The 16,857-nt window shown below is 36.2% G+C and overlaps 1 protein-coding gene across 1 annotated transcript; it reads right to left on the minus strand.

The window, feature by feature from the left end:
* Nucleotides 1–4,095: 4,095 nt before the first annotated feature.
* Nucleotides 4,096–16,519, minus strand: LOC134677464 (ras-related protein Rab-11A). Its single transcript, XM_063535949.1, has 6 exons — nt 16,223–16,519; nt 15,713–15,834; nt 11,967–12,199; nt 11,052–11,167; nt 8,595–8,729; nt 4,096–6,353 (listed from the first exon to the last, which is right to left on the minus strand). Exons 1-5 carry the CDS (start codon nt 16,260–16,262, stop codon nt 8,599–8,601), a joined length of 642 nt encoding a protein of 213 aa, XP_063392019.1. The 5' UTR covers nt 16,263–16,519; the 3' UTR covers nt 4,096–6,353; nt 8,595–8,598.
* Nucleotides 16,520–16,857: the final 338 nt, after the last annotated feature.

Below are 16,857 nucleotides of genomic sequence, written 5' to 3' on the forward strand. Positions count from 1 at the left end.
AGTAATTCGTTATGCATTGATGTGTAGGCTGCATGCTGACATGCTGTTGACCGACTCGATATTTAAGCCTGCGTGAATGTAGGTGTGGTTGCAACAAAATGCTGTCAGTCCAATACATAATAATTATATCTGAGGGCCTACCGTGATACACGAAAAGAGGCAGATAACGAAAATGAATTTTCGCGTTTCGCGGTAGGGTAGGTAGGTACTCAAAAATGTAATGTGCAGATACCTTGATAGTAGACATTTGGGATAGCTGGTTATTTAGGCACAAATTTTTTAGGGTTCCTTATATGCTGATTTTGAGTCATCGCGCCAACCGAAGGGTGACTGATTATAATACTTAGTAGGTAAATATGTGGCTTCCCAACAGAGAAGGATCCTCATGTACTATGTGCCATAAGGAACTGTCTATCAGAATTTCAGATAAGGACAATATTGCACTTGAAGCGTAAGGACTCTTCTGTAATGAAAAGCCACATAGGCACATACCTACTGTAAGTTTTACCTACGTAGGTACCGTTTAGTCAACTGTTTCAATCCCTATACGAATTTCCAAGCAGCCAAGTATCCTTTACCCAAGACGTTAACCTTCCGCCGGCCAATGTCTTCTGGTTCTCATATGTCAGCCGACATCCAAGGATGGCGGCCCAAGGACCATGACGGCCCATTGTCGCCTTGCAACGGGTTCTCTCTGAAAGGGTTTTTGGCTTTTGTTTTTTTAGTGGATCTAGTTAAAATTTATTCATTTATATAGAAGCGTGAAGTAATATTATACCGCGCGTGAAAGTTACTCAGTAGGTAGAGGCCTCATCTATCTATCTATATATATATGTCGCAGTCGGATCGTATAATCCGCCGTATTACATTACGGCTAGCCGTTTTCAAAAACAGGGGCGTTTTGAAATGCGGCGGTTTAACGATTAGCCGTATTGAATGCGGCTGAATGAGAATCCGCCGGAATGTATTCGGCGCCATACGTTCTTCAACACGGCTAGCCGTAATGTAATACAGCGAGTCATTAGCCGCCGCTTTGACAGTTTTTAGTTCCCATTTTTAACACTCGTGGCGCTGCCTGACAAACGCTGGGGTGTCCATCAAATCTGGAGTTTGTCGGACTGTTTCTTTTCAAAAAAAAATTTCCTTCGCAACTAGACGGAGCCCCGCTTCGCGGGGCTCCTATTTCTGGGCGGTTTGCCCTTCGGGCATCTGAAGCTACCTAACGAACCTAACCTACCTACCTATTGATTAAGTGAGACGTCCGTGAAAACATTACACTTTGGGGAAAAAAGCGTAGGTAGGTAATTAGGTTAGGTTCGTTAGGTAACTTCAGATGCCCGAAGGGCAAACCGCCCAGAAATAGGAGCCCCACTTGCGGGGCTCTGTCTATTTAAGTTGTGAAGGAAATGTTTTGGAAAAGAAACACATGTAGTGCGGTGGGACCATGGTAGAAATAAATTAAATTGCAAACATTGTCAAACTCCGGTTACGTAGGCGACCGAAAGAACTGGTCACTCTACAATGTACGAAGCGGCTAAACGTGGGCCGCCTTATTGAAGAACGTATCGCAGTGACAATCCGGCTAATCGTCGAACCGCCGCATTTCAAAACGCCCCTGTTTTTGAAAACGGCTAGCCGTAATGTAATACGGCGGATTATACGATCTGACTACGACATATATAAATGCAAGTGTCCTGACTGACTGACTGACTGACTGATTCATCAACGCAGAGTCGAAACTACAAAAGCCAGAAAGTTGAAATTTGCACACCAGATTGCATTTATAAAGTGTACAAGAGATAAGAAGCGATTTTGAGAAATTCAACCCCTAAGGGAGTTAAAAAGGGGAGGAAAGTTTGTAAGGGATTAAAGTTTTCTTTTAAGCTAGGAATTTGAAACTTCGTAAAAAGATATGTTATTAAAATACAAGAAAACTAATTTCAGCGTTTTTGAAAATTCATCCCCTAAGGTGATGAAAAAAGGGTTGAAAGTTTGTATGGAAATCAAAAATTTTTTCGAGTGGTGAACTTGAATCTTTGTATTTAGGGATATTATTAGAAGACAGGAAAAGTAATTTCAGCGTTTTGTAAAATTCATCCCCTAACAGGGTTAAAAAGGGGTTGAAAATTTTAATCCATTTCAAATGCTTTGAAACTTCTTAGAAAGGCATAATAGCCGATTACAAAAAAAAGTGATTGCAACGTTTTTGGAAATTCAACCCCTAATGGGGTTAAAAAGGGGATGAAAGTTTGTCTTCGGGTGCAAATTTTATTTTAAGCTAGGAACTTGAAACTTTGTAAAAATGTATCAAATTTAAATACAAGAAAACTCATTTCAGCGTTTTAGGAAATTCATCCCCCAAGGTGGTGAAAAAGGGGTTGAAAGTTTGTATGGATATCAAAAACTTTTTCGAGCGTGGGACTTGAATCTTTGTATTTGGGGATATTATTAGAAGACAATAAAAGTAATTTCAGCGTTTTGTAAAATTCATCTCCTAACAGGGTTAAGAAGGGGATGAAAGTTTGTATGGGGTTGAAGTTTTCTTTTGAGTTAGGAATTTGAAACTTCGTTAAAAGATGTATTATTGAAATACAAGAAAACTAATTTCAGCGTTTTTGAAAATTCATCCCCTAAGGTGGTGAAAAAGGGGTTGTAAGTTTGTATGGATATCAACATTTTTTTCGAGCGCGGGACTTGAATCTTTGTATGTGGGGATATTGTTGGAAGGCAATAAAAGTGATTTCAGCGATTTGTAAAATTCATCCCCTAACAGGGTTAAAATGGGGTTCAAAGTATGAATCCATTACAAATGCTTTGAAACTTCTTAGAAAGACATAATAGCCGATTACAAAAAAAAGTAAGTAATTGCAACGTTTTAGGAAATTCTACCCCTAAGGGGGTTAAAAAGGGGGTGAAAGTTCGTCTTGGGGTGTAAATTTAATTTTAAGCTAGGAACTTGAACTTTTTGCAAAAAAAGGTATTAAAATAAAAAACATGAAAACTAATTCAAGCACTTTTGAAAATCATCCCTCAAGGTGGTGAGAAAGAGGTTGAAAGTTTGTATGGAGATCAGATATTTTGTGAGTGCGGAACTTTAATCTTTGTATAAGGGCATAGGTACCTATTATGAGAATACAAGAAAAGTAATTTCAGCAACCAACATCAAAATCCACTTGAAATAAAACTTCATACAACTTGCTAAAAAAGAAAAGTACTTAATTTCAACATTGCTTGGATATGAAAATTATAGGTACTAAAGATGTAAAATGTTGAAGATAAGATTCCACGCGGACGAAGTCGCGGGCAACAGCTAGTAGGGTATAAACATAGGCCTCGACTAAATGCGATTGTTTCTGAAAAGTATTTATAGTGTGTCAAGCCCATTTCCGTCAGTAGAAAAAAGCGGCAAATTGAAAAAAAGCTAAGGGTTATCGCTTATCGCCCATGACAATTTGATTTTCGTGCCTTTTTCTACTGACAATGTTGTTTGACTGGCTATATTAATCTTTATTTAAGTAATTAAAGAAAATCGTGCTTCATATTGGTGGCTTCTATTTATAAGTATAAGTTTTTTAATAAAATCACGAACAAACTTCAACAAACCGACCGAAAATACCAAGGAGCCGCCAACATGTATCTACAGTCCTCGAATAGGTAAGAGTAGGTGTCTAGCCTTTTAGAGCATTTAACTGGAGACGTCATGGCTGTCTTTTTCTTTACAAAGCAGAATGCCGACTTTTGCGAGGGAGGGGACGTCAAATGTATTGCTATTTCTACATGATTTGTACGTAACGTACAAATAGCCATGTCAGTCCATACAAAAGTTTGCACAATTGTGCAAGGTTTTCGGCAGAGGGGTAAGCTCTTAAGGCGATTCCAGTTATTAAATGCTCTAAGAGCCTTACCTATTCACTAGCGTGCTTAACTTATTTTCTATGCATCTCGCTCGTACGTAATTAGTGCGAGCGAGATGTATAGAAAGTAAATTCGTGACTCATGGTAAGCTCATGGCTATTCTAAAAGCTAATTTGTAGGAGATACAAAAACTCATTTCATTAATCATAATAAAATTGTGAGGAATCAAAAGCCAGCAAATTTACATTATATTTTATTATCTTTGTCTTTAATAAAGTAATTACAGATAGGCACTAAAAAAATAACCATGCATATGTAAAGACCATAATACAATTATATATTTCTTAATACGAACACCGCATATTCATGTATCGAAAATAATCCAAGCCACAATGGCAGAACGGCGTTCGGAGCCGTGGGGTATCGACGGGACGCTCTATCGAATCCGCAATGATTTTCAAATTTAAACCTTATTTAACACTTCATAAAGTTTATAATACAATATTATGTTAAGCGATCTTTTCATCCGTGATGGAACGGAGACTGTAGGTATGCGTTTAGGATATGCGCGAGTTTTTTTATTATGCGTTTTGAATGTACAGATGTAGTGCATAATTATTTTCCATCGTATTTTCTCGGAAACCTTCGTATTTGTCATGCCATTTCAGTCAATGTCAACATTTCGTACCGAGACTGACTGAAATAGACGCGACAAGACGCGTTCGTAAATTTCCGTGTAAATACGATAGAAAATTGCAAAGCATCTGTACCCATTAATAGGTGAAGATGTTATGTTAATAGGTCTCCAAAGCACTCGTGGTTTAAAAGCTTACGAACAAGCCTTGAAAGAGTGAGCGGTCTCGGCGGGCGACTGAAATGCACCAGCGGCCTGCATATGGCGGTGGCCGCCGGCTGAGTATTGCACCGCCCGCGCGGCCCCGCGGCCCCTTATTGCAACTCCCTGTGATTCCATCTACCGTACACGGACATATTTGCTTGACGTCAAGCCAAAATCACCTGTCAGTTTTATTAATTCTTTCACTTTTACGGTGATGCGTGAAAAGTTTTGGTTGAATTTATTGATGTATTTTATTCAAACTATGAACATGATTTTACTTACAATTATTAAATTGTTATTTGAATTTAAGATCTAATAAACTGAGTTTTTACAACACGCTTGTATGTGATCGATTGAATGCTGTTTCCGTGTACGGCCCGCGACGACCCACCACCCGGTCTTTTCCAGAACAAGGGCAAAAATAATTAAAAGCTTCAATAAAAATGTACATGACCAGCCATGTCCAAGGCACATAATATCCGTAAACAGAAATGTCCCTTTAAAAAAGCTATTCGTTACTTACTCGACACTACCGCTAGTGTAATACGAAAACAATAAGACATATTAAATATCAAGCTATTTATTTGTGTGCTATTTAACAGTTACTCTTTTAAAACATTAATTATAAATTTCGTTCTCCCGAATTTATTGCTCTGTTATTAATTATAAAGGGAAATGTCAATATATCTAGTAGCATGACGCCAAGTAAATCTGGTTGAGATAACTATGCATTAATTAACTAAATAAATAGATATAACATGAACTATAAACTAAAGTCGAAAGAAAAACGTTGCTCCCTTAAATAAACATTAAATCCAATATTAAATCACTTGTTAAGAGCGCCAAATCATTCAGTGCGAACTGAAGCTCTCTAGTTCATAAAGTCTGTAACAATTATTTATCTTTTCGTTCGGACACTAGATACTTAGATACCGATAAATCGACAATTATACAAGCTATCTACATGCGCCACTCTTTGCTGTTTAAGTTTGCTTCACATTTGTCGCTAAACGAAAGCTCTACTCTATGGCCACAATATAAGTCATTTTAGCAGAGTATTGAACGCACGCACGCTGTGCATCGAGCACCATACCGATGTTCAACCGGTCAATATGCGACTAGAATTACTTCTATTGTGATATGGCTTCACGAAAGGAGAAAAATAGGCCACTTCTTAAAAAATCTGTTTTAGTGGACACGACAAAGTTACAAATATCAATTATAATTGCTCTTACGTCAAAATTGAATAAGAATATCTATACAGATTGATGTCATTCATGTCCATCAAATCGTAAAGAGATTATTATAATAATCACTTTTTGCGTGACAAGATCGACCAATTGAAGACAATTTCATAATGCATCTTAATGCCAGCGGCGCCTGATTGAGAACCAAGAAAATGGTACCTTTTTTCAGACAACGACATGACTAATAAATACAGGTTTATGTAGACGTAAGGCTGGTCAACAATGAAATATTATTCTGATATAACGAAGGATCCTATTTTCCTCTGCTGAGGCCGTGAAGACAGCCGTGCCGAAGTGTTGTGATGACGAACGAGTGGACGACTGTGAGACCACTGTCTGGGAATGATTCATAATGGTTGCGTTCAGTGTTTCCAACTGTTTTCTCTCCGGCTTTTATATATTGACTGGACATTCTGTAATGAAGCAAAAAATAACATTATTTATGTGCACAGTATACAGTTACTGCAGGTAGTGGACGTGATTGTCTAAAATTTAATATTGGTAAATTTATCCTCCAAATAAATTAAAAAAACAACGTCAAATGGATTTTGTTGATATAATTTAACACCGTAACCGTAAAGTTCAAGAAAGTACTTTCTCATTCATAAACTGCTCCAGTCACGTCATAGGACACGATTGTTTGTGGTATTGAGTAGGGCTCGCGGTCGGGTCCGGGTTTCGGGTACCCGTTGCCGGGGCCCCGTTCTCGTGCTACACGAAACCGGATTTGTGGCCCGTTCGGAACGGATAATTTTTTTTTTTTTTCTCTTTATTTTGGCACAAACAGTCATTACAAAAAAGATACATTGAAAACTATTACATATAAGATTGACAATACAGTGCCGAAAACGTTGTAGATTATAGTTAATATTGTTGTTGCAACGGACCTGAATTATTTAACTTAAACTATAAGCTATAATATATAATAAACTATAATTAGGATCCGTGTAATTAAGATCCGTGTACCCGTGTTACCCGTGTGTCCGGATCCACGGATATTAATTACACACGGGTCCGGCCCGTTCTCGACGTATAGTGACGATGACGATCGATCGCGTTCTTTATAAAACCAAAGAATCTTATACCTTTAAACGAGCAATTCCATTATATTCAAATACTAAATGTACTATTTAACTAAACTGACTTGTAACCATTGTGACCAATAAACTTTCATTTTAATTTTTTAAATTTCTATCTATTTTTCGAGCATCTCGGAAATGGCTCTAACGGTTTCGATGAAATTTGCTGGGCGGGGGGAACACCACGAAAAAAAAACAGAACGGCAACAACTAGGTATGACTAAATGAAAATAGCTGAACTAAGATTAGATACTTTGACCGACTGAGTGGCAAACTAAAATCTTAAAAAATCCATAACTGAAAAAATCCAATTCTTGTTTGTAAAACAGCACGGCTACTTCTTTAACTTTCCAAACAAAAGGTATGCCGGGTAAAATACCTGTGTCAAAATTGCCACGGCTATTTTATTGCATGTGCCGCCCGCAAACCATTATTATCTTAATCTACACGTGTACATTTCCATGAACTTAACACGAAATATAAATTATCTAAGTAATAAGTGGGAATGTGAAAAAAAAATTAGAGTCGGACAAAAAAAAGTCTTCAGCGGATTTGATAGCCCACGCAGTGCAAGTGTCATTTATACGTCATAATTTCATAGAAATTGCGATTGAAAAAAAATTTTGATTTAACCAAATCAATATGTTCATTTCATAAATTAACGTATTGATTTGGTTAAATCTACATTGTAAGCCTATGATTACAGTTCTTATTTACGTATTTATTATTTTAAGTGTTAGTTGAGTTTAAGATTATGTTTAGTTCATGCACGTTACAAAGTATGACGTTTAAAATAACTCTTCTACTGCGTGGGCTATCAAATCCGCTGCAGACTATTCTTGGTCTGACTCTAGTATCTTAATATTTATAATAAACCTACATGCTCATTATTAAATCATCTTTACAAGCAGTAACATTTAATATACAATTGGTGTCTCATTTAATATAATCCAACTAAATTACATTTCAGCAACACCTCCATATTTCACAAGATAAATCAAGACATTATCTACCAGTAGAATACCACCTCTTAAATATTGTTTAAACTCGAACCGGCCGGGGGAGTCGGTCCGCCGGCGCCGTGTATTCAATACCCGAACGAAGCCGAAGTCCGCGGCTCCGGAGCCGAGCGTAGATCCGGAGCCGAACGCACTACACGGGAACGGATCTTGACGGGTTCGTGTAATTCGGAGCCTTAGCACCGCCGGGGCTAAGAACACGGATACACGGGTTGGCGTGTAGCACGGATATCGGGAGCCCTAGTATTGAGAGTCCTGACGGCAACGTCAGAGTAACGTGTGAATTGTTAAAGTTATGTATTGACCCTTATATACAGCGTGGCAAAAAAATTACTGCATTCCCGTTACCAGAGAGGTTTTGAGAATATACTGAGCAAGTTTTACTATGGGACCAACCCCGAAATCGCGAAAAAAATTTTTTGGCTGTTTCATACATTTTGGCTCGCCCGTAGTAAAAGTTGCTTAGTATCCCAAAACCTCCCTGACAACGGGGATGCAGTAATTTTTAAACCACCATGTATATGGAGGTAAGGCTATTAGTAAAATGTGTACGGACCTGTCTACTGGCAGCACTGGCGGCGCACGCTGTCGGAGGCGGTGTGCTCGGCGGGCTCCACGTCCGCGCGGATCACCGCGCCGTCGCCCTCGGGCGGGTCCCGCATCTGCTTCTGCGATACGATCCTGTAGATCTCTGGAAATCGAAGGATATATTGTTAAAGGGGCCTACTGATTACCAGTTCGGCGGATGATACCAACCTGTCAGTTAAACGCAAAAGGCGACAGTTCCGAACAACTTACAGGCTGATATCGTCCGGCGAACTGGTAATCTGGGGCTGGGCTCTGGGCCCCTTTAGACGCATCCACTTGTTGCGATATACGTTTGGGCTGCTTTCTCTCATTGCAATGTGGTATGTGTGCGATTTTTTTCAATTTTTTATGTAAACACTACAATGAATAAAGGGCTTTTTTATTGTTATTTTATTTATGTGTGCGATTATGCGTTTGTAATTCGCGCAATACGTCTGGGATGACCCACATCCATGCTAGCAATCAGTAGGGTAAATCAATATCGCATTAAGGCCGCACCATCTGGAGCGGCCGTGCGTCAGGGTCCCTAGTTCGTGACTGTTTGTAGAGATAAAAGTAGCTTAATCGCGTTATAAAAACATTTAGTAGAGTAATTTAAATTCAGGCCAGTTACCAAAACTAAAATTAGATTTTTAGACTTCCATTGGAGTAAGTCAATAAGATTTTATTAAATAGGTTCCCAATCCACTAGTCTCTAATTGTAAATGTTTCCAGTTCATATTCTTCATGTGAATTCAAACATTCATATATCATTATCACATAAATGCTCCACTAATCTTGAATTAAAGTCATATTGTAGGCAAAGCTAAGTTCAATGAACCTTCGTTGTACAGTAGCGATCAAAAGTATTTTGACAAACGAACTTCTTTCAATTTGTTTATGAATAGGGTATATATTTAATCATTACGTTACGATTATATTTTATTCACCCTTCATTTGTTACGTTTCCACTTAGATTACTAAAACTAAACAACAGACTTAGAATTAAAACTGATAATTTGCGCTACAGGTAGATCAAAAGTATTTTGACACTTTAATGAAATGCTTTTGCTGAACTGGCAAGACGGTTAAAAAAAACATTTCATTAATATTTAATGGCATATCCTCTGGCTTTCCTCACAGCAGTAAATCGAGACGGCATAGAGTCCCCTAACTTCTGTATATGATCATATAGTATGTTCGCCCATTCTGACTGAAGACCTTGGAAAAAACCCCATTGTTTGAATTATTTCTGCACCTCACACTGGACGATCCAACGCTTTCTATAAAAGCTCTATAGCATTAAGATCAGTACCTTGACTAGGCCACTCAAAAACCTAGATTATTTGCATTAAAGAAGCCTTGACATGATCGGATTTGTGTTTGAGGTCGTTATCATGCTGAAAAACCCAGCGAAGTGGCATATTTTCTTTTGTATATGGTATCATTTGTGTGTAGAGTAAATTTTCATATACATATCGATCCATTATCCCATCAATTCGTACGGGAGGCCCGACTCCATGGCGAGAAAAATATCGCCAAGCCATTACGTTAGGGCCACCAATGCCACCAGGCTAGACTGGGTGGGTACCTGGTATCGGCACAACGTGTCTTTTGTTATTTGGACGACGCACATACTTGATACCATCCGACGACATTAAATTAAACTTGCTTTCGTCACTCCATAAAGTTTTTGAGCAATCGGAACTTGTCCACAACTTGTCACGAATCGCGAATGCTAATTGGGATACCTTATTCTTTGCTGAAATATGTAATTTTTTTTTAGTGGGCGTCGACCATGTAATTCATGCTCTATTAAGAGTAGTTTAATAGTAAAAACAACAACCATTACATTATAGTTATTTTTTTGTTAATTTTTAATTGTTACTGTACGCTTCCATGGGTGTTCTACTGAAATCTTTTTTATTACACGATCAGTTGTAGAAGTCGTTTTTCGAGGACAACCGCTTCTATGCTTATTTGTGATGCAGTTTCGAGCCTTGAACTGCTTATTCCAGACAGAAATCAGATGCAGTGATACACCAAAAGTCTGCGAAACCTCGGCTTGCTACTTATCTTTCTAAAGTGCAGCCGCGCCAGCTTGCTTGAAATCGTTCGAATATGCTTTATGTTTGGCATATTAAGAGAAGTATTCAGATGTAATTACTTCCAAAATATTTAAATTCTGCGGCTCTGTTCTCAAAAAAATTGTAAAAAAGAACCGTGTCAAAATACTTTTGAACCCGTAAATTGTCATTTTTTGTTGCCAAGTTTATATTTTCATTCGATGAAACTAAGCTTTTTACGTGTTTTAAGAAGCTTTTAAGCCATTGATTAAATTATCAAAAAATCATTTGAAAAAACTAATATGTTTCATACAATACCAAAGTTATTATCATTGTCAAAATACTTTTGGTCGCTACTGTAGGTATGTTTTGAAACTTACCAGTTAAGATATTCTGGAATGCAGGTTCCACATTAGTAGAATCCAGAGCGGAAGTTTCAATAAAACTAAGTCCGTTCTTTTCCGCAAATGCCTTTGCCTCTTCTGTTGGGATGGATCTGAAAATTAAATGTTTTTTTAACGTTTTTCTTTGTTTGAGATTATTTTTAAGATGACACCCATTTAATTGCTTATCAATGTTAAAATATGCAATATTGAATCAATCGATTTGGAACATAGTCATTTATTGTCCATGGCTTACTTTGTGTGGGTGGGTTTTGAATGTATGTAGGTGGGTGTGGTTGATTTAACAAAGTTTGTGTTAAGGGTTGGAGGGACAGTATCAGATATTCGCTGTTTCAAATATTGAGATTATTTTAAAATTCGGTTACCACCAAATATTACATTTGAACTCTGATGTTGATTACATAATGCAAGTGGTAGTGGCATAGCCAGGGTGGCCGTGTCGACACATAATCAATTAAAAAAAGAATGGGGACTAGAAAACTCTAACATAGATAATGGTGGGGAATGATAGCATGACTTTCGCATCTTTCATCCTAAATTAGGATATACATTTTTATAGTTTTCCATTATTATTTGTCAATAATCTATTGCCTTCTTGGCTACGGCCTCAACGCAGCGCACCAGGGGTACGCAAGCATTAGTAAAAAGAGGTAGATTTCACGGAGGAGCTGGGGTGGCTAGAGTAGTGCTACCTCGTTTTTTCACGCAAAATAGGCACAATGGCTGGCGACTTGCGAAAAAATGCCCAGTATAACTACTGTTTATAGTAATTGTATACATATTTAATTTTAAGTTTAATTGTAATTCTGATCTCAACTTTAACTGTATAATTCTAATTTTATTTTGACATGTAAATTGGCTTGATGAATAATTGAGTAAGAGTATAATTACCTAAGATGCCTGAGATCGCTCTTGTTGCCGACGAGCATGATCAGTATGTTCTGGTCGGCGTGGTCGCGCAGCTCGCGCAGCCATCTCTCCACGTTCTCGTAGGACAGGTGCTTGGCGATGTCGTACACCAGCAGCGCGCCCACCGCGCCGCGGTAGTACGCCGACGTGATCGCGCGGTACCGCTCCTGCCCGGCCGTGTCCCATATCTGGGCCTTTATGGTTTTACCATCCACCTGAGAACAATTAATAAAAATATTAATACATGTTAATATGTAGATAGTTTGAATCAACTATTTACAGGGCTTGAATTGCTGAACTAAGATAAATATTACTATTTACCTTAGTAAAATGACAGGAAAGCCTATGTAACAGAGCATAGTTTATGTAAGAATGATTATGTTTAAAGCAATCAAAAAGTCAAAAATGTGAGACATGACATCAGGTACTCGTCCCTCAAAACGCCTGTTCTGGGTGTGACGTCACATTTAGGTATGTAGTTATGTACTATTTAACATAAATGTGACGTCACGCCCAGATAGCAGCTGTCGTAATAAACACTTTTTAAAGTACTATTAAAAACTGAGTATGTATATATTTATTTAACCATGTATATTTAATACCATAGACAACTAAACTTGGTCAAGCAAATCTTGTCAGTAGAAAAAGGCGCGAAATTCAAATTTTCTATGGGACGATTGCCCTTCGCGCCTACATTTTTTAAATTTGCCGCCTTTTTCTACTGACAAGATTTGCTTGACCAAGTATAGTTTAAAAATTACTACTGACAAGATTTGCTTGACCAAGTATAGTTTAAAAATTACAAGTTAATGCTAGTCAAAGTAAATATAATAGGTAAGCTTTAATAAGGTATTTAATTTCCTGTATATCAAATCATAAAGTCAACACAAACATCAATCAAAAAATCTGTTTTACTTAGGAGTTAATACTGTCTTATAGTGATTTCATGTATAAACAGTTAGACATAAGCACATAAGCATTCAAACACTTTCTGATAAGAAATGAATAGTGTGTGACAGGCTTTTTAAAATACACAAATATTTGATACCGAACATGAGTAGGTTTTTTGTAATTTGTATTGTACATACTGAAGTAAGAACTGATGGTAAATTGATATTCATAGGTATGTCACACACATAGATGGTATTGACAAATGTTTAGAAGTAGTTACAATAATGATTTAAGTCATTGACCCCTTAATGTGAGATTAAAGGGGCAAACTTTATTTGGCTATCAGAATGTTGAGTTGTTTTATCTTACATGGTTGTTTTTGTAACCCAATCTATACATTATATCTAACAATAAGGATGCAGGTGGTATTAAAGAATGTAGGTACCTAAATATTTGACCTTTTGACAATATATCCTTTTGTATGTCCTCAATATTTTTAGTAAAAAAGTGGCACCAAATGTGTATACAGAGGCATTACTAAAATGTTCATGTTATATGTAATTATGTACCTACTACTAAATTGTTAGTATTTATAGACTAAAGTGCATGTACCTATTTTATACAATTCATATTATAAATGAATCAGAAAAAACGTGGGACACTGACTGCAGGAATGAAAATTAACATGTATGTTGTTTGTTGGCGACAACTCAAAAATTATACTGTTACCACTGTAGATTTTTAGGGTTCCGTACCCAAAGGGTAAAACGGGACCCTATTACTAAGACTTCGCTGTCCGTCCGTCCGTCTGTCATCAGGCTGTATCTCACGAACCGTGATAGCTAGACAGTTGAAATTTTCACAGATGATGTATTTCTGTTGCCACTACAACAACAAATACTAAAAACAGGATAAAATAAAGATTTAAATGGGGCTCCCATACAACAAACGTGATTTTTGACCAAAGTTAAGCAACGTCGGGAGTGGTCAGTACTTGGATGGGTGACCGTTTTTCTTTTGCTTTTTGTTTTTTTTTTTTTGCATTATGGTACGGAACCCTTCGTGCGCGAGTCGGACTCGCACTTGCCCGGTTTTTTTTTATTATTCTCAACAATGATATCAGTGCCAACACCAGTACATATTTTACTTACTCATTTTTGAGCAATGTAGGAAATTACTTTGCTAGGTTGCTATAGTCTGATTTTATTAGAAATGTGATTGAAACACAAACTTAATTATAAACTTATATTTGACCATTCCAATCCGGTTTTCTTATTATTTACTAAAACAGGACATAATTCATGTTAAATAAGTTCTAGTATAATTCAATTTTAAAACTTAATTACATGCAATTAAGTGCCGTTTTCGTAAATAATAATGAGTAAAAATTGTGAAAGTTTAAATCAGTGTATTCCACTCTTCATGGAAACACTATGTTTATATATTGAGAATCAATGAGAACTTTTTCTGTCACTTCTCACAATCATGATCTGAAGTTTCACTGACAATAGCCATTAAGCACTTCTATAAAGTACATACTTACTTATATTAACACCATTAAAATTACCAAATCAGTCTAAAATGAGAAAATATAAAAAAAAGCTAGAAAGTTTACAAATAAGGACTAGGTATATAAATTATTATTTAATAATAATTATTAATATTGGGTTTTATTTAATATTGTATTTTATTTTGTAGTTTCACAGTGCCTTGGTTTTACTGTAATGCTGTGTTATTTATTTGACTAATAAATAAATAATAATAAAGGCCAATTGAGAAAGTCCCCAATAATAAAGGACTATTGAGAAAGTCCCCTTTATCATAATCATTATAAGAAATATAAAATCAGCATTAGCTTTTAATAGGGGCCAATTGTACTACACTAAATAAAATAGATAGCACAATTGACCCAAATACCTACTTATTAAATCATTGTCAGTTATAAGGAGTGATGACAGTTACTTAACTGTTATAACTCAAAAAGAATGTACTCATTATTCAAGAATGCCATTGTTAAACCTAAAATATTGAGATACAAAATATAGTTTAGGTTTTTAGTAAAAAATATACCACATAAGAGCTAACTTTTTGAATTTTGATAGGACAAATTTATCAATTATTTAACAACACAAGCAAATATTTTCTAATGTCAGTTAAGGTCAGAAAGTTACATGTTATTTTTAACAAGCTTTTATTAGGTCGACCTGTATGTAACTAACTATGTAATGGAATCTAAGGTAACTAATTTAACCATCTTCCAAGGATCGTAGCGCCATGAAAATTGGCAGCTGTATGTAGTTCTGATGACAATACAATAATATGGTACTGTCGAACTGATCTGATGATGGAGACAGGAAGTGGCCATAGGAACTCTGTGATGAAACAACGCAACGTAATTGTGTTAGGGGTTTTTAGAATTGTCTTGATGAGTATTAGTTGTCTGTCGTAAGAAAAGTACAGTCAGCGATAAAAGCTTGTACCAAAAATGAAATTTTTGCCAAAAACTTATTATTCATATTGTTAAATGTAGCTATTTTGATAAAAATCTTTAATTTAATCCATGTAATTACAATTTTAGTCAAAATAAACAAGTTAAAGTATAGTGGCATATTTTTCAAAGACTAAATAGTCTTACAAAATTAATTATTATTATTTTCTATTTAGAAAATATACGTATTTAAGCAATATGTATATAATGATTAAAATCATTAACAATTTGTACCTAATCATGTACCTGTCACACAAAGAATTATTTTCACTCAACAACAATGGACCTCTATGTTATCATAGAATTAGCATAATGGCCTTAGAAACTGATTCACAGCAAAACCACTCACCTCTATACTTCTTGTTGCGAATTCCACGCCTATTGTTGATTTGGACTCTAAATTAAATTCATTTCTAGTGAAACGAGAGAGAAGACTGGATTTGCCCACGCCCGAGTCTCCTATTAGGACCACTGAAACAAAAACATACGGTTAACTATTGTAGATTTTCGTATTTCAACCTTAAATTGGTTTAGAACTACCATTATAGACCGTTCCGAAGGTGACTCACTTCAATAATTTACGTGAAATCGATTGTTGTCGCCCAAATCAGCTGATGATCTTAGCTTACATACAAACGATTAAGTATAGTTCTACAAATTGAACATCTATTCAAAGTCACTCCTACAACTTTAAGAAATATGTTAACACAAAATACAAAGAGATTTGTTCTATCAGTTATTATAATTTCAGACATAGAGATAGAACAATGGTTTCAAAGAAACTTCCAAAGACCTCGACTGTGTAAGGGTATATCCTATCAATATCACGTAAAATATTACTTTATATTGGAAAACTTACCTTTGAACAAATAATCGTATTCATCCTCTCTTGTGCCCATTTTGATTATCTAGAGCTCTATACGACGTCAAAATCGGTCAGTTATAAAACGTCAAGATGAAAGTAAACAAAAATAACTGGAGACACAAATATCACAGCTCCTCAAAACACTGCACAGCCTCCCAATTATCACTTTTATACAAGGATTAATTATATTCACACAGGTTTAAAATAATTATAAATCTAAATTGTCTCGGGGACAAAATGGCGGATTACTTTACGCCCCCCTTACTCAACTCACGACCAGTGACCAAAGGCGTTTCAGTGCAATGTCGACACCTTTATGAATTTTTATTCAGTAGCCAATAAAAGCATAGTTTTGATTTTCATCTAGCGCTGTGATTGGTCAGTTTGGGAACATTGACAATATTTTTTTTTTCATTTCAGAGTTCATTCAAATACGGTACTTGTTTTACCGTCAAATCATCAACTGACTTTGATATGCTTTGACCACGCTAACTTTGCACATTTTGGAAGTAATCAAATAAACTTGATTAATATATCCGTTTCAACTGCATATTTGACTATGAAATATTTAAATTTTACTGTACTTTTAATCAAAATCCACAGTATCATTTTATGGTTTTAGAGCGCAC

Source organism: Cydia fagiglandana, chromosome 2 (genome assembly GCF_963556715.1).
Source record: "Cydia fagiglandana chromosome 2, ilCydFagi1.1, whole genome shotgun sequence".
In the NCBI taxonomy this organism is placed as follows: domain Eukaryota; kingdom Metazoa; phylum Arthropoda; class Insecta; order Lepidoptera; family Tortricidae; genus Cydia; species Cydia fagiglandana.